General features: G+C 33.5%; 9 protein-coding genes across 9 annotated transcripts; 4 read left to right on the plus strand and 5 right to left on the minus strand.

The window, feature by feature from the left end:
* Positions 1–737: 737 nt before the first annotated feature.
* Chro.70242 (homeobox-containing protein) lies at positions 738–3,788 on the minus strand. The annotated part of the gene is made up of 1 exon (XM_661982.1): positions 738–3,788. One exon carries the CDS (start codon positions 3,786–3,788, stop codon positions 738–740), a length of 3,051 nt encoding a protein of 1,016 aa, XP_667074.1.
* A 704-nt stretch (positions 3,789–4,492) lies between these two features.
* On the plus strand, positions 4,493–5,278 carry Chro.70243 (60S ribosomal protein L8). Its single annotated transcript, XM_661983.1, has 1 exon — positions 4,493–5,278. One exon carries the CDS (start codon positions 4,493–4,495, stop codon positions 5,276–5,278), a length of 786 nt encoding a protein of 261 aa, XP_667075.1.
* Positions 5,279–6,271: 993 nt separating this feature from the next.
* On the plus strand, positions 6,272–7,183 carry Chro.70244 (hypothetical protein). The annotated part of the gene is made up of 1 exon (XM_661984.1): positions 6,272–7,183. One exon carries the CDS (start codon positions 6,272–6,274, stop codon positions 7,181–7,183), a length of 912 nt encoding a protein of 303 aa, XP_667076.1.
* A 68-nt stretch (positions 7,184–7,251) lies between these two features.
* Positions 7,252–8,616, minus strand: Chro.70245 (flap endonuclease 1). The annotated part of the gene is made up of 1 exon (XM_661985.1): positions 7,252–8,616. The coding sequence occupies one exon, from the start codon at positions 8,614–8,616 to the stop codon at positions 7,252–7,254; it is 1,365 nt and encodes a 454-aa protein (XP_667077.1).
* A 361-nt stretch (positions 8,617–8,977) lies between these two features.
* Chro.70246 (hypothetical protein) lies at positions 8,978–9,283 on the minus strand. The annotated part of the gene is made up of 1 exon (XM_661986.1): positions 8,978–9,283. The coding sequence occupies one exon, from the start codon at positions 9,281–9,283 to the stop codon at positions 8,978–8,980; it is 306 nt and encodes a 101-aa protein (XP_667078.1).
* A 2,174-nt stretch (positions 9,284–11,457) lies between these two features.
* On the plus strand, positions 11,458–12,840 carry Chro.70247 (splicing factor). The annotated part of the gene is made up of 1 exon (XM_661987.1): positions 11,458–12,840. One exon carries the CDS (start codon positions 11,458–11,460, stop codon positions 12,838–12,840), a length of 1,383 nt encoding a protein of 460 aa, XP_667079.1.
* A 23-nt stretch (positions 12,841–12,863) lies between these two features.
* Chro.70248 (hypothetical protein) lies at positions 12,864–15,224 on the minus strand. Its single annotated transcript, XM_661988.1, has 1 exon — positions 12,864–15,224. The coding sequence occupies one exon, from the start codon at positions 15,222–15,224 to the stop codon at positions 12,864–12,866; it is 2,361 nt and encodes a 786-aa protein (XP_667080.1).
* Positions 15,225–15,662: 438 nt separating this feature from the next.
* Chro.70249 (hypothetical protein) lies at positions 15,663–16,520 on the minus strand. The annotated part of the gene is made up of 1 exon (XM_661989.1): positions 15,663–16,520. One exon carries the CDS (start codon positions 16,518–16,520, stop codon positions 15,663–15,665), a length of 858 nt encoding a protein of 285 aa, XP_667081.1.
* Positions 16,521–17,636: 1,116 nt separating this feature from the next.
* Positions 17,637–18,231, plus strand: Chro.70250 (hypothetical protein; the record flags this gene model as incomplete). The annotated part of the gene is made up of 1 exon (XM_661990.1): positions 17,637–18,231. A coding segment is annotated over one exon (595 nt), but the record flags the coding sequence as incomplete, so codon positions are not given.

The raw sequence follows: 18,231 nt of genomic DNA on the forward strand, positions 1-18,231 counted from the left end.
GAAATTCATTGGTAGATCTCACGAAAAGAGGAAAAAGATGTTGTAAATATCTCGATGTTTTTGTACTTTTTTGCTTTTTTTTCTCAATGCTTACAATATCTGCTGATACATGAGGATTAAGTGCCATGAATGAGACACTCATACTAGAACGAACACCTAAACATCCCTGATAATAATTCTTCTCTTTCTGAAAGTCAAGCTTTGGCATATATCCAATTAATACAGATCCAAACATAATTCCATGGTCCAAAAATTCAATTCTGTTGCTTGTTTGTATAAATCTATTTAGGCTTGACATAAGACCATAAGATAGATGGTAGTCTTGATATTCGCAAACATTAAGATCTAGGATTGAATTAAAACAAATTTTTGCCAGTAATAAGTGTGAATCTTTATCATATACAAAAACTATATCTCCTTGTAAAATGAAAATAAAGTTAGATGGTTTATCAATACCGACTGAATTAATTCTTGATTCTATGGGATCTTGTCTTTTTTCGAGCTCTAAAGATAAGCTTAATATTTCATAAGTAACTCCCTGGATTTCTGTATTTGATTGATCCTTTCTTTCGTCCCAAATACATCTATTAGTTGATTTAGGTTCAGATTTTGAAGATATACCATTTGCTTGATTATCATTTACTTTTATTAAAACACATTTCTTCTCTAAGGAAGAATGAACCAAGATTTGGAACTTGCCGTATTTAGGTGTTCACAGTTCTCCTAATCTATTAACATCAAATACAATAACCNTTGTTAAGTGAAATTATATTTGTAAAAAATAAACCATTAATACAAGCTATAAGAGAAAATAAATTATTTGAAACAATTTGGCCTTTAATTCCAGGTGAATTAATATTCTTTGAATAATTGATGTTATAATTATTGCTGGAATGTACATCTTTATTTTTAGATTCTCCTGTAGAGAATTTATTTACAAAATTCTCCATTAAATCTACCTTCCAAACTAATATATTTCCACAACAAGTTAGTCCAAAAATACAACCATCCGTCACAGATTTTATTTCAATTACATTTGTTTTATGTCCACATGAAGGCCTTGGGAGAGGAAGTTGGTAAACTACTCCATTTTCGATATTTCCAAAGAAGTGTTTGTCTTCGTTACAATTCATCATGCTAAAAAGCCCAAATTCTCCAGTAAGACATTGGCCCATAATTTTACCATTTGATAGAGAAATTATACAATAAATCGAATTTTTTTGTTCAGTGATGCAACAAGAAAGGACGGAAATATTATTTTTCTTATCGTAATCTGTGATATCATCCTCCCAAATTGTTCTCAGAGATTTTGTGGATTTCCAATAGATTTCATTTTCAGTTGATCTGCATATAATTGGATCATTTCTATTATCAATGCTATTTTGAGAATCCATATTAAGTTTAACAGGGAAAAACATATTTTTGGAGTCAGATACTTCTACATTGTCTAATACAAAAGAATGAGCGTCATTAAAGCTTTTATAACAATTTGAAAATGAATTGTTTGGAATAAAAGGAAATTTATAGTAAGTTGGAAGTTTTTGTTGTGATTCAATAATTGACAAGTCGAAGAATGAGTAAAATATTTTGTCAGAATTCTGCTCAATTGATACAAAATTAGTATTATGGAGTGTCTCACAGCTCTTTTCTAATAGAAATCTGAAATTATTTCTGTGCACCCAAATAATATCGTTATTTCCTTGGTTTTGGAAATTAAGGTCTATATTTCTACCAGACTTTGGCGATTCTTCTAGGTCATTTTCGTACAAAGTATTTATTTTGAAAAATTGCCAATAACTTGCAAGATGGCCAAGGTAATTTAATTGTTCTTTATCGTTTATTTTAAAATAGTCTCTGGAAATATAGACAGGAACTGCTGTTATGTCACTATAGTTACCATAATTATCAATTTCTCTGAGATCGTGTTCAGAAAAAGCTATATTGGATTCAAATTTAGGGTTAAAATTTTGGCTAAAAAGGAAGCAAACTATTGAAGGAAGTTGAATACTGTATACTGTAAAGTCAGATGACCATGCAAGAAAAGATACACAATGTTTTTGCTTTTCTTCATATTCCATGCTAAGAGTTCTAATAGGCGAATATGTCTTTGTTTTATTAATACAGGCTTGTCTAATATTTAATGATATTTGAGAAAACCCAAGCCAAATTTGAAGCTTTTGTTTAATTTCCACATTTTCATTATTTTGATTAATCACATTGAGAGTTATCGCTCTTTTTAGAGGTTGGGTTTGATGAATATCATACATTGGATCTTTAAGCTCGCTTCCATTTGAAAAATTTTGTGTTGAAATTTCCATTTGTAGATTATTTGGATTGGAATCTTCACAAATGGGCGTATTTGGGACGAACAAATCTCCAAAAGGTTGGTACCTTTGGTTTCTATTTTGAAACTGAGGCAGGAAAGTGCGTTTCCAAATTATAAGTCTGTATTTTGCATTTACAATTAAATAAAAGTCAGTTACAACAATTTGAGTTGAAAACATCTCACTTGAAGGAATAGAATAAAAATTGATCGGTTCTGAAACAAAACATGGATGCAAGGAAAAAAATGTTGGAGCTAGCATTGGAGACTTAATTGAACAAAATTGATGAATATAAGGAGTATCAAATGAGCTAGACTTGGATTGGTCGCTTGCATTACTACTTAAATCGAAAGCATGATCATACCTTTCAAATGAAGACCCATTAATGTCTTCTATTGAACTTTCCTGCTTGATTTGCTCATATTTAATATCCAGATCGCCCAAATTGTCTTCTATTATTATTTGATCTTGAGAATAGTTTATTGAAGAGCGAGAAGAGTTTTTGGCCAGATTATTAAATCCCGTTTCATCCTGACTATATTTCATAAATGGTTTAGGAACATTATTTTTTTGGGGCTTTGGAACTGGACATGGGATTTCGCAGTGAGGAATAGGAATGAAGTGCCACCAAATTCTTATTAAGTTGCTTAAATCCCAAACTAAAACTTGACCAGTATTTAGCATTGCAGACACTGTGTAAAAGTGAGCAGTGGGATATCTATTATCTTCACAGTAGTCAAAAAGTGAGATATTTGAAGACCATTTTAAAAGTTCAAAGTAATCATGATTAGTGGAAACATTGAATATCATTGATTCTCCATACTCTCCATATGTATTTGTTGGATTAAGGGAGGATTTCTCGTTTTTATCTTCGTATGAAAGCTGAACAGTACTTGGAGATTGAATTTTATACATGTCTGGAGTGTCGTCATCAATTCTGTTGTTTATTCTACGTTTAGAATATGGACAGCTTGCAATTTTAAGTGCTCCACAATTTAGTCGTGACCAAGTGTCTATTATAGTAATACGTTGATGCCCAACAAGCAACACAAACCTTTTGTCTGCGAGACTCACTAGTTGCAATACTTCGTGTTCAGCTGAGTCTGATAGTTGAGCGATGCACCTTCCATTATCCAAAGACCAATATCTCATAATATTATCCGAATGCAATGTTAACAACAACTCATCTGTACAGCTTTGTAATAAAGGAGAAGGCGATAAAACGAAAACCATACCAATAAGTTTAATTGGACATAGAGAGTTAGGAATAAGAACGCAAGAAGGGACCAGCTCTTTCTCTGGTGAGCCCTCGTTGGATTTTTTGTCCACCCTTAAAATATTCCACAAATATACATGACCAGATTTTGTACCAGTTGCGCATATTGAATCCCAACTACTACAACAAGTTAGAGTGACTTCATCCAAAACGCCTCCATCTGGTGTAATACCACATGAAAGTAGCATTACTTTTTCTATCAACAAAATGAGGTTTTCATTCACCACACAATTATAGATGGATCTAATACGAAAAAAAAGCGGCGCCAATATGATTTTTCGAAGTACTTGGTATAAAAAAATTATCGGAAGTAGATTTCTCTGAAATTCAACAAAAAAATTAATAAATCCTAAGTATTCGACAAATCACACGCAAATTTCCAAAATCAGCTGAAGATATCAATAAATTCCGAAGAAAATATCAAGTATATTTACATGATATATAGACATAAAGAATAATAAACCTAAGTGAGAAAGTCAGAAAGCTCAACTTTTACTAAGATTTGTAGATAACTTTAGTAAGTTAGATGAGTTTATTGTTTAAACATGATCATACAAAAATTTGTGGCGCAGTGGCGCCTTAGACACGTATTTCATGGCGTCTCGTAGTTACCATTTAATATTAAATTTCTCATAAAATGTAAAAAAACTCATCGAGACAAGAATTTAGAACAAACAATAGAAAGTTAAAGTAAAAGTTATATAGAAAGATCATTAATAAAATAACAAATTAATTATTTACTACAGAGGCGGGCAAAATATATTAGTCATTAATTTATAATAATAAAATAAGCTGTTAATTTTTTTATCGCATTCACAAGTGACCTTTGGATTATTAAGCAAACAATTTGTCTTTAGACTTTTTTCAGAGGATTCAATTTAGATAGAAACTAATGGGTCGCGTTATTAGAGGTCAGCGTAAGGGTGCAGGTTCAATTTTCAAGGCTAAGGTTTCCAAGAGAAGAGGACCAGTTAAGCTTCGTGCATTGGATTACATTGAACGTCATGGATATATCAAGGGTTTAGTAAAGGACATCACTACAGATCCAGGTAGAGGGTGTCCAGTTGCACATGTTTCATTCAGAGACCCTTACAGATACAAAATCAAGAAGGAGCTGATGATTGCTGTAGAAGGACTTCATACTGGTCAATTTGTATACTGTGGAAAGAATGCAACACTTTCCGTAGGAAACGTTTTACCAGTTGGTCAGATTCCTGAAGGTACTATTATCTCCTCTTGCGAGGAAAAGGCAGGGGATAGAGGCAAACTCGCTAAAACTTCAGGTACCTATGCAATTATTGTTGGCCAATCTGAAGACGGAACAAAGACACGTATTAGACTCCCATCTGGTGCAAGAAAAACTATCAGCTCTCAATCTAGAGCAATTATTGGTATTGTAGCTGCTGGAGGAAGAATTGATAAGCCAGTTTTGAAGGCAGGTAACAATTATCATAAATACAAAGTCAAGAGAAACTGCTGGCCAAAGGTTAGAGGTGTTTCTATGAACCCAGTAGACCATCCTCACGGTGGTGGTAACCACCAACATATTGGTCACCCATCTACTGTTTCAAGAAGCGCACCACCAGGTCAGAAGGTCGGTCTCATTGCTGCCAGAAGAACTGGTTTATTACGTGGTGGCCGCAAGACAGCTAAGGATAAGGTAGAAAAGGGAGTTTAAATTCATAGCGAGGTAACGCATAGATAATTTCTGATTCTCGATAATTATTTGCTACCAAGAGCTTGGGGATGATGTTTCCTTTGATGTTATATAGTATTTAATTATTGGTCAGATTTTTAACTCTATTAGTATCTAGTCTAGGCTATTAAATATTCTAATTGACTAGTTTTTTCTTGTTGCGAATCTTAGCTATAATGAATTTATGTCTTAATTTTTCTTGTAAATAGTGTTAAGAAGTAGTTTGATCAAATAACCAACAAACAAAGCCGAGAATGTTGTCAAAAGAGCAACAATCCAGACTGCAAGTTTGCATTCACCAATAGGAATATTTATATAGGGATATTTAGGGTCTCCTGTTGGAACCTTAGTAATACTTATCCTGCATTCCTTAAGCTTGAAAAACTCATCTATTCAAATTTTTGCTTTTATGGGTTCTTCAAAGATTTTAAAACTTACCTGGAGATGAACATTGACAATGACTTTTATGGACCCACAAACATTGTTTATGAAAATCATTGTCACAAATATAAACTCCAATTTCGCATCCCTGAGGGAAAAAAGTTGCATGCAAATACGGCAAAATAAAAAAAAAATACACTTACCTTTACAGTATCCTTCCCATCAAAGCCTTGAGATTTATAACATTTTGGTCTGGAGTCTATTCTAATCCTATCTGAGAATATTTGAATCTTGAACTTGTGAGAAATAATTGGAAGTACTTCCAAGGAAAGACGCGAAAGTTCATTGTCTGGGATACCCTCATTAATGGGAATGAACAATGGTATCACTGTAGATTGAGTTGAGATGAAGTCCCATATTAGAACACAAGTAATAATAAAGAAAATAGTCTTTTTCATGTTATTATAGAATTTTCATATTTCTTAAAGGGAGATCCGCCAAATTTTTTTGCAGAGAAAAAATTAAATAAATGATTGGAGAAAATTACAAAACGATTATATTTTATACCTTTTCAAAGTAAAATAAACTCATAATATGGGCTTCAGCGGAGATAAAATAGAATCTTCGTGTAATATTCGGTCTCAACGAAGGCTTAGAACTGATACTGCGGAGGCAGTTTTTGGCAATTTTTGGGAAGCACCAAAAAATTCAAATTTTCACTCCAGGGGAGTGAAAAAAAATAAACAAAACTATGAACATGAGATGGCTGAGAATTCTACCCAGAAGTCAGACTCAGATTCCTTAAATTCAAAGTTTAATATTACAAACTTGGACACCCAAGAAAGATTGAGCTTTTATGAGTCACAAGGAGCAGAGCCATACCTTTCTAAGTACCCAACTATAACTTCTATACTTACAGAAACACAACCTAAAAGGTGGATGATAATGTTTAGTAGAGCTCAATCTTCAAGTTATAGAGATTCTAAAGATGGAAAGAATAATAAAAAGAATTCTAAAATAAATTCTTCAGGTTTAACAAATGAAGATTTACCGTTTAACAAAATGCAATTTATATGGAGTTCTGAGTTGGATGAGCACAAAAGGGTCAAGTTAAATGACAAAAACAGTTCAAGTTCACAATCTTTATTATCTGACCCAAATGACCTTTCACCAATCGTAATTAATTTTCCCCACCCTATTCAGCTTCAGAATATTTCTATTCCATACGAGGTTCTAGACCCAAGGTCCGTTCCATGCGGCTCATTTATTTGGTGGGATAGAAGAGTATGGGAATATAATTTTGTTCATATGGCCAGAAGACTATCTACTAACGATGAAAAAAGTCGTAAAAAACTCAATATAGAAAACCCAGAAACTCCAAAGAAACAGACTAGAGCTTCAGGGGAAAGCAACGGACAAAGTTCTAAGCGTTCAAGATCAAAAGTAGAGGCAAACTCCAAACTAAATCAGAAATCAAGGTCTCCTAAGAATGTAATTAAGCAATAAAATCAAAATTTGAGTATTATAGCAACATTTTAATATTCAATTTATAATAATCTTCTATAGTTAATAAATTAATCTTCATCGCTTTCACTAATTAATCTGTTTAACTTTCTTTTAACTGGTCTCATTGTATGCTCGGGCGATTTAGTCTGTAATGAAGGAGTATTCTCCACAGTAGAAGATTCAGAATCTTTGTTTTCTTCTATCTTGTTCACTTGAATTTTCCTCGACTGATTAGGAGCTTCTGAACTGTTTTCAGTGAGATCTTTTTCAGCTTGACCACTCAAGTTCTTTGATACTGGAGCTCCCCACTCACTAATAATTTTCTTTTCTTCTATTTTAACTTTTTTTTTATCACAACTCAAGGAAGAATCTACTTCTTTACGAGTTTCTAACTTTTGTTTTTCTGATAAAGGTGGCCTAGAGGGAGTTTTATGAGTGTTTTTTCTTTCGTTTGATGCAGACTTAAAAAAGCCATCCAAACATGTCTGTGAAGTCTTATTTTTGCTTTTCTTGATTCTTTCGCAATAGCTAATGACTCTAGCCTCATTAAAATTTTGTTCTTTTATAAGCCATTCCATAAGTTCTTCATACTTGGGGTTTGACCACTTAATCAAATCTTTTATTTGATTATTTTTTGATACTAGAGGATTCTTAAAGAGCTCTCTGACCTTTGAGAAATCGAAGTTTCCTGGTACAGGATTTTTTGTCTGATCAATGTTTTTTAAAATGCTTTCAATATTATGGTATTTTTTGAGTAATTTATAGGCTGTACTTGTTCCTATTCCTCTTATCGTTCCACAATAATCGCACCCACTCAAGATACAAAGATCAATAAATTGGTCCATATTTATATCAAGCTCAGAAAGGATCAAAGATAGCTTTATAATTTGCATACCATTCTTTTGTTTGCTCGGCGACTTATCACTTATTTTGTTTGAAGATTCTGAGAAATTTAATTGTTTTATTTGGATTGGGGTACCGAATGTCAAAGAGTCTGCATCTTCTGTGACAACTCCATAAACTAGACCATCTTTGCATAGTTCTGCGCACTGTGCTTCCGCCTCTGATGGGGCATCTATACATGGCATTCCAAGAAAACCCAACAGTTTCTTAACATCTTCTACTTGCTTTTTTGTTACATGTATAGTTCTAACAGATTGTTTTTTGATAAGCTCTTCATCTCCAACTTCTTGAGCTTTCTCTAATTCAGCAAGCGCTTTCTCTCTTCTTTCATCTCTTTTTGTCAGTTCATCTTTCTTCATCTCTGGGGGAGCACCATCAAATACAAATACAGGTTTAATTCCTGCTTCTAGAAGTCTAGTGGTTCTCGAAAGCATCCCATTTATATGACTTGTGGATTCACCTGAAGAATTGGTTAAGTTACCCCACTGGCTTCCTTCTCTAATTGCTGCCAAAAACTGGTAAATCCACATACTAGCGTCTATTGCTACTCTTTTCCCTAGCAAGGAGCCGATTCCCTATAAAATTAAAGGAATTAGAAGTAATATTTAATATAGATCTCTAACTTTGTAATATAGTCTATTTAAAATGTTCAACTTACCTGCTGTTGAATACTTTTCGGAGCATTATCTGCAAGAAACTTAGTTAGGCCTTTAATTCCCATATTAAAATAAAGATAGATTAAAATATAATTATTAGAGACTAATTTACAGCCTATTTAAATATTTACACTTTTAATGATAATTTCCCACTTTATGTAATTTCACTCACCCTCCCCCTCACAGTTGTGAATGAAATTTAAGGATAATTTGAGAAATAATGAAAAAAAATACACTAAATAATTCTCTGTTTCCTAAGGAAGTTCCTCATATGAACAATTGAAAAATATGAAATAATCGATACTAATGTTAGCTGAATGATAGAGTATATTACAATTCTTTTATTTACACTCAATGCTTGCTTTAAAAACGTCTCCTGTTTTTCAAACTCATATTCTCCTTCGGATACTTGGTTATTTACCTTGCTGATTAGAGAGTTAATAAATTCTTCCACATAATTTGCTTCATCCTTGCTTGCAATCGAGTCCACGTCAAGATGCTCACTTATGTTACCTGTGTCGATCGAAAGTATCCATTTCATTTGTTCTGATTTAAACCAATTAGAAGAGTCACACCTAATGCATACCTTGTGATCTCCATCTACTTCTGGAAGGTATGCAACACTACCTTTATGGTCATTTTCATTGACATGCCTACTAAAAACTTCAATATCTTCAGTGTTTTTGAAAATAACTGTGCAGTCAATACCTAAAGAAAGTATATTTTACCCAAAAACTAAGATCAAACATACCTAAATTATTCACATTCTCATACTTTACATGAATCGGAACAGACTTAGGAACTTCTTGAATGAAGCACTTCTCTGTACCTTCTTGAACATAAAAATATATTGCAGAATACACCCTAGTATATTTGATTATCAAAAACAGTATTATTGCCTTAATAGTAGCACTTTGAAAAGCCTTCATAAGTTTAGGTCCATTAAAAATTATGTCTACAATAGATATTTAGGAATTGTTATACAATAGTTTTATAGGTATTTTAGAAACTATTTAACCTTAATTACTCTAATTTTATTTGGCCAAGTAGTTGAGGGGAGGTCAAAAATAAAATGTTCAAAATATATTTAGGAATTCAAATAATATGATTAATGAGGGAGAAAAAATGGGCTAGCAATGCACGCAAACAAATAAGTAGCTTGCGGCTTATTTGAAAATCTTTATTACTTTAATAATTATAATCATTCAAACCATAAATTTTATTTAAATTGAATTGCGGTAACACTTTTTATGTAGTAATTTTCTTGCACAAAAGTTTTAATTATATTTTAGGGATTATAATTTATTGTGGAAATTAAACAATGCACAACAACTTTAAGGCAGAGCCTTTTCCATTATTCGTCTCTACTCAAAGTTTTCTTCCAATATCGATGATTCTCTCGCTTATTTGTAAGTTTGGTTGTATTTTTTTTAAGTTTGGTTAAGTATTATTTATGTTTTATTCTTCAGCACTGGTATTTATATCGTTTTTCATTGTATATGAATTCAGATTCCCAAGATTAAAAAGAAGTTTAAAGGATGAACTAATTGTTTCATTTGCAGGATCACTTACTTTAGGCTTAGGGCTCACTTTTGCATTATTATCATTTGGTCTATATTTTTAGGTTCTAGATTTAATTTCTTTAAGTATTTTATCTCAAGTGTTAGTGTAATTGTTTGAATTAAGACAAAATTTGAAAAAAATTAACTAGAGCAGAAGATCATAGTTAGAGGCTATTATGAAAACACTACTGAAAAAAAAAGAATTACGAATAAATAACATTTTGATTTAAAAAAAAAAAAAAAAGACCAATAGGGATTTTTCGATAGTATGGGTTTAGAAAATTATAACTCTAGAATATTCCAATCTCATTTCATCTCTTTTCTATTCGCCGAATATACTTGTATTTGACATTTTAAGCATTAATTTGTCCAATTCATTGTCTTAATAACCGGCAACCCCACACATTGAGACAATATGTTAACCAATTATGATTTGTTGAATAGTGCGCTAAATTTAGTTAACCTTATTTAATTTCTCCTCACACTGGTGTCTCCCAAAAGTTATGATTTCTTTCGTCACTTTTTCGATTTTATATTGAACAGGCTCGACTCGGAGTATTATTTATCTCCGATAACCTAAACCGACTTAAACTTTTATAGCGGGGGTTTTTGGCAAGTTATACCTCGTAGCTAGTTACGTCCCTAATTTTGGACTTAGCTGGTTAAATAAACTAAAATTGCTTTAGCCTTGCTAATATTAAATCTCGCTGGATGCTCACAACCCACCTGAATTGGCAGGGTTTAGGTTCGCCCTCTACCAGCAAGTCGTATCTACCTGATACGTTTTTTTCGATAAAACCAATGTATCTCTAATTCATATTTAGTGCCAGTACTTCGTAGTTTTTGGAATTGTGTGGGCGTCCTCAGCTTGGACAGTTGAGTGAGTCCCCACGAAATCTTTTTAGTCTTGTCGCTTTTTTATCACTTGACTTGTGCCAGCGATGTTATGAACGTTTAACAAGAGTCTGGAGTTAAAGGATCGTTTTCTGCGCAAATATTTGGAAAAGGAAAAATCGCGGGATTTTATTTAGATATATATTTAATATAGAAATAAATAAAACAAAATTAGATTTACCAAAAGGGTTTGAACCATTATTTTTACTATGTTAGAGTTTATGAAGTATAGTTTTGTCAGAAAACTGAATAAGCAAACATGAGTAATCAAGTTGGCTTAATTTATCCTCCATTTGAATTAAGAGCTACAATTGACAAGACTGCCAGCTTTGTGGCGAAGAATGGGGAGGAGTTTGAGTCGAGAATACTTAGTGAATCGGGGAGTATTAAGTTTACATTTTTGAATAAGGATAATCCCTTTCATTTGTATTACAAGAAACGAATTGAGGATTTTAAGAATGGAGTTTCTATTGACAGTAGTGGACCTACGATCCCGAGGGCAATATTGGATATGAATAGTAGGAAAGAGAAGCAAATAATTGCGGAACAAGAGGTATTGATGTTAACATCTTTCAGTGGAGGCTTTGGGTTCATGGGAGGGGCTGTTATGGAGCCTGAAGAGCCTAGGAAGGATCAATATACAATTTCTCATCCTATAATTTCAATAAAGGATGAGTCAGTAATAAAAATTACAGCAATGTATTTGGCCAGGAATGGACAATCTTTTTTATCAGATTTAACTGTTAGAGAGTCAAACAACCCTCAGTTTGACTTTTTGAAACCTGGCCACGCATTATTTGGATACTTTGCAGATTTAGTTGAGGCTTATTCACTCTGTTTAATTCCAAATAAGAGTTATTTGAGGGGAATGAAAAATGAGTCAGAGGATCTACAGGCAATTTTTAGACGTTGCTATAAGAATAGTCTTTGGAGAAAGAAGGAAGTTGAAACAAACAGTGGTTTACTTGAATTAGAAAACAGGGATCATGTAGACTTGGAATGGGTCGCAATTAACATCGTTGAGACAGTTGATTTTGATGATTTAAATTTGGATCTTCCTGAACCAGTTGATTTTTCTATGCTTTCAAAGTTAGTTTTAGAGTCCTCTTTAGACATGCTGAATGAAAATGATAGGAATGATCTATTAGAAAGTGAAGTTCAAAATGAAGAGAGACAGATTAATGTTTTAGTGATTGAGAAAGAACAAATAAATGAGAAGGTTTCTGATGAATTAAATAATACAAACAATGATGATGCTTTTGAAGAGGAATTTAAGAATATAAAAATAATTAAGAACTATGTTAGAGTGCCAAAAAAGAGGGGGCTTGTAACTAAATCAGAACAAAAAAAGAAAGGAAAAATGTACAGATGTCCAATTACAGGCCAATTGATACCTGATGAGGAAATTTCAAACCATATGAGAATTTTACTGCTAGATCCAAAATGGAAGCAACAGAAAGACCAGCTAGTTCAGAGAGCGCAGCAGGAATCCGTCCTAACAGCATCTTCAAATATAGAAGAAAACCTCATCGCATTTATTACGAAGCGTCCCGATCTTTTTGGTACAATTGAAGAAGCTGTAGCAGGAACTCATGGCTTTGAAGAGAATGGAGAAAAAAATAAAAAGCAAAAATTTCAGTAGGATATAATTATAGAGCTAGATAGCTAATTTTTTGATGTTCCCTTAACTATCAATTCTTGTAATTCTGAAATAAAATGATCGTTGTTTTCCACTCCGACCACATCAGAAATTGAGCTCATAAGAATATTTTTAAGATTTAAGTCATTTGTTGACCTTTGAAGAACACAAAGTACAACCGGTTCAGAGTCTTTGAGAGCAATAGGTGATAGCTTAATAGGCATTATTGGAGAGTTTTCTGAGTCCCTCTCAAGTAGATAGTTTGTGAATGCTAGCACTAGTAATCTTGTAATTTGTTTTAAAGCATCTATTTGCCTGGGAACAACTGAAATTGAGTTGTAAAGAAGAGCAAGAAATACCACTCCAGTTGAAATTCCTAAAAGGCTTTGAATATACTCCTGATTATAGTATTTAAGAAGCGCTGAAAGGCTTGGGACTAGAGAAGATGTATCCCTATAATTATTAGATTGCATCATTCTATTTGCAAGAAGTGCTGTAGTTTCCAGAATTTTTACCCCCAACTTTGCCTTAGCCATCAAGTCTTCTCTAGTGACATATTTTTCATCGTATGGGTCATTTCCTCCATATATATTTCTCCAGTCATCAACAAGCTTATCAATATCTCCCGAGTATCCAAAGCCATCATGAGGTGCCAAAATATCCTGGCCTTGTCGATATCTAAAAGCTCTGGGTACAAGAGCCATTAATGGAGGCAGAATTATAGATGATGATCTAAAAATCTCAATAATTGGATCATTACAGGCAATGATAGACTCTAATAAAACTGTCATGTAGCTCTCACTAATATGAGGCATATGGAATAGACTTAACACGAAGTATCTTCCTTTCCTAATATTAAGGATTTTGTTTAAAAGCCAGCGTCTAGCATTCAAGCATGCAATATTTCTTTCTGCAAAAGAAATCTCAGAAACTTTAAAATGCTCTCCATTTTTATAGTTTGCATCTTCCACACCTGATGCACCAAAAGAGTGCTTTGAAAACCCGAATAGTAGCTGAAAGATTAAGTCTATAGTGTCTCTTAATTCCTGATCGAGACGAAGTCTTGCCTGTAAGTGCCCAGTCGGGCAGTTTTCAATTTCATCATCAAAGTAACTAACGTATTGCAAAAGGTCATTTCCTGCTTCTATAATAGAATAAACCAGTGGTCCAGGTGCTTGAACTTTTTTCTCATCTTGACTCCCAAATTCAGGAGAATTAAAAATATTGCTGTGAAGAACTTCAAAAACTTGCTTTGAAAGCATTTGATAATGGGCATTTCCTGTTGAAAATGAATAATCTCTATTTATAGAACTCTTTATTTGGTCTCTATTTTCTCCAATGTTTATTTCGTCCCTCGTCTCTGAGTTATCATCCTTAGATAGGTTGTGAACCTTAATAAGTTCCCTAGCTCCTCTGACCGTTGAATATGTGGATTTTCCGAATTTGCGAATTCTGTTAGAATCTTGGTCAGCAATTTGCCCCTCTTTCAATTTATTTTTTGATCTATCTTCAGCTTCTTGTCCTGCTTTTGTATTTAATTTGGACTGATCTTTATCCTCTGAAGAATCACTATTACCTAAGGGAAGATTATGCTTACGAGCAAGTAGTCTTCTATTCCACTTAGACGAATATGACTGAATTTCTGGCCTTTCCGCCATTTGCTGAAGCTGAATCCTTAAAATCATATCAAAATCTCTCGAGGCCATTAGATTATTGTTTCTTGATGGATCATTTGAAAGACCAGAGTAATCCCAATTTGATGGAGATGATAAGTTACACGAGATAATTTCAGATATATGAGTTTTTGTCAAAGGAGATATGTAGCTACTAAAAGGAATTTCAGGAACTGCCTCGGGCTCCTTAGAGGTGTCTTGTTCATGGCTTAAAATGTCTTGGTGGCTTCCTCTATGGCCTCTGCTTCCAGAATAGCTTCTATCATCATTCCTTTTCGAAGAGGAGTGTTGGCTACTCGTGTTTCTTTGTTTTTGTTGGAATGACGATCCATGTTGGCCTTTATTGTGTGAATAGCCTGAGTTTACTCGATTACGTCTCACATTTTGCTCGGCCTCAAAATCTGCATAATTCTGTTGGTGTAACTCTTCTTGGGTTTTAGTTGATCCCTGTTCCCTAAAAAAATCTTGATTCATCATCGCTGCTTCTATCTCCTCTACTGTTAAGGGCGTTTTTGACTTCATCAACTCCTCAAGCCTTTTCATTTGATTTGCCCCTTCCCGTTCCTGGTACTCTTGCTTTATATCAAAATGATTCAGGGTAATTGATGGAACCCAGTCATCGCCTACTTCGCCTACCTCAAATGTCTCATCATTATGACGATCATCATCCAAAAGTTCGTTTTCATTAATCTCAGAGTAATAGTAGCTTTCCATTTTGATCAAAAATTTTCTATTTAGATGGAATTTGCTAAAAATAGCAAGTTAATCTCACTTAGATTTAACTTGTGCTACTAAAATTTCCTCTAAACCGAAAGAGAAATTTATTTCTATTATTATATGAATAATTTACAATTGGAAGTTTGTACATTAAAAATAGCGCCAATAAATTAATATTAAGGAAAATAAAACAAAGCATTGAATAAATTATTCTTTTCAAATAACTACATAAATTAAAACGTAGATATACTATGACCTTTTCCGCTCATTTTTTTCCATATTTCATAATGATTTCTGAAACCTTGGGGTTGTTAATGGCGATGGATTTTAAAGAAAAAACTGCAGCTTCTCTTAATAGTGGGTGACTTTCATCAACAATAGTTGTACATTCAATTAACATGCTAATTCCTTTAGGCTAAGTTAAGAGGTCTAAAATTATATTGAAAACTTACCATCTTGATTTTGAGAGAATGAATTTTGGAGTTGAACGTTCCCATAGCAAATTGTAGAAATTGCTTGAATAATTGAAGCCATAGAGATCTCCTCGCTGACTAGTTTCCATGTAGCTTTTATCTCTTCAACTATAATATGATTGGGACAAATTAAATGTCTCCTAAATTTTAGCATGATTCTCAGCAAGTCTATAAGGCTAATATTGACTTTACTAAAGAAATCAATATTACTTTCATCTTTAGGGGTGCTAATTCTTAAAATAGAAATCCATCCTTTAATATTACCAAGCTTTGATATGCTGAACTTTACTAAATTTTTATTTTTCAATTTTAAGGACCAATATTCAATCTGAAGATTAATAAATTGCTCTAAATAGAAAACTCCTACTTTTAATTCTGAAAGAATTGTATCAAAGATTCCATCTAGAAAGAAAATTTGAGATATTATATTTTTATCAACCAATCCCTGTACATTTTGTTTCAAGTTAGGATTAGTTTCTATTTCAACACAAATTTCAAGCAAAAAGTCTTTAAATTCGTGTTCAGTTATAATAGAAGTCGAAAGGAGTTTTTGGAGAATAATAATTTCTTTTGTTATTTTCGCATCTGAAATATCTATATAATTATTTTCTAACATTGATAATTTAACAAAAGGTTCTTGCATTGTTAGGTAAATAAGTGAAGCATCGCATTCGATAGTAGACTCTTCGGAATGTTTATAAAAATATAAATCACGAAATATGCATGGATTTTCGGATAGCAAATGCTTGAAAAAAAAGAATATCCATTCTGATGATTTTAAGTTCTGAATAGTCGTATGTTTTAGTGTGTTAAAATACATCGAAATTGCGACAAAAATAAAACATCCAAATAGTTCTTTTTTGCTTATAATCTCTTCCAAAGTAACTGGCCTGTTTTTAATTAAATTGTAAATAAGATGAAATGTGCATGCAACAGTAGATGTTTCAATATTAATGCCTTGCAAATGCCCTAGAGACAAAGAAATAAGCTCAAATAAATATATATTAATACAACCAAATGGATATATTGCCTTAAACAAGTATTCCTGAAATTTTATTAATCATATACGAGCTAATTATTTTGTTACTTACTTGATAATCTGTGTCACTGTCAATAGAAATGTTCGCTAATATCTGTAGAAACCTGCAACTGAGAAGCAAAAACTCATTGAAATGATGAGCATTATAGGGCAAACCTTCTGGGGATTGATGTTCTAATACTTTTAGAATTTCGTATGAAACTAGGCTTAATAGTCCCGTATTCTCTTCATTCCGGAATTTAATATATATAAAATAGTTCAAATTTTTGAATATCTTAGAATTGGAAATTATCTTTCTATTTTCAAAAGAAATAGTTGATATATTTCTAATTATCCCCAGCAAAATAGACAATTCGGATAAGAGCTTTAATTCAATAGGAGTGAAGCCATTTAGTTGAAAAGATTCTAGGATAACTTCAATAAGTCCCAATATAGTCCCTAAATATTTTGAACATTGAGATAGTATAGCTTCTTCTCTAGCAGATCTCTATACAAAATAAGAGCAAAACATTTATCAATAAGCAAATAATTGGTGCTATAATTCAATATCTTACCTTTAATATTTCCTTTAATACATGAAACAGATCACTATCTTTTTTTCCAAAATAGAGCTTCAGCTCTTCCATGTAATCAAAATATTTCTTTCTCATACTTGATCCTGTTTCAATTTAATTTATATCGAGTCAAATATGTATTATCTCACTGATAATCTTAATTTGGTTCGATACTACAGATCTTAAAAGACCGGCGCCAAGCTAAGTAATATGGCAAAATGTTGTTAATGATACGTATAAGCGAAAGTAAAATAGTCAAATTTTAGTTTAAATTGCTTAAAAAAAGTCGGAAATTACTTTGTCAAAAATAACTATCAAATAGTTCTTGCTTCTAATCTTATAAATGAAGGATATTCTAGTCATTTGTGGCCCGAGCGGAGTGGGGAAGGGAACTTTGATTTCTCACCTTATGAAAGAGTTTCCTGACAAGTTTGGGTTTTCAATTTCCCATACTAGTAGAAGCCCCAGGGGAAAAGAATCTAATGGGGTAGAATATTATTTTTGTTCAAACGAGGAATTTATAAACATGATATCTATGGATGCGTCTCGCCCCCTCGCTTGCGTGTCTTTCTCCTCTTCCGCCCCTCCTCCCCGTCTCCCTCGCCCCCCCTGCCCCCTCCTGCCCTCCCTCCCCGGCCGCGGTTCCTTCGTCCTTCCCCCGGTGCCGCTCTCCGCCTCTCCCCCTTCGCCCCCCCCTCCCCCCCCCCTCTCCCCCCTCCCCCCCCCTGCCTTCCTCTCTCTCTTCTTCGCCCGCGCCCGGTGCGTCCCCCCTCTGCTGCGCCCTCCCCTCGGCCGCACCCTCCCTCCCTCGCTCTTTTCTGCCTCTNGGCTCGGCGCTGTCCCGGCGTGTGCTTCTCGTCCTTCTTTCCGCCCTGCCTTTTCTCCGCTTTCCCCCTCCCGTGTCCTGCTTGCCCTCGGGCAGTACACAACCGAAAAAT

The sequence above is a fragment of the Cryptosporidium hominis genome (genome assembly GCF_000006425.1).
Source record: "Cryptosporidium hominis TU502 chromosome 7 CHRO017061, whole genome shotgun sequence".
NCBI classification, from domain to species: domain Eukaryota; phylum Apicomplexa; class Conoidasida; order Eucoccidiorida; family Cryptosporidiidae; genus Cryptosporidium; species Cryptosporidium hominis.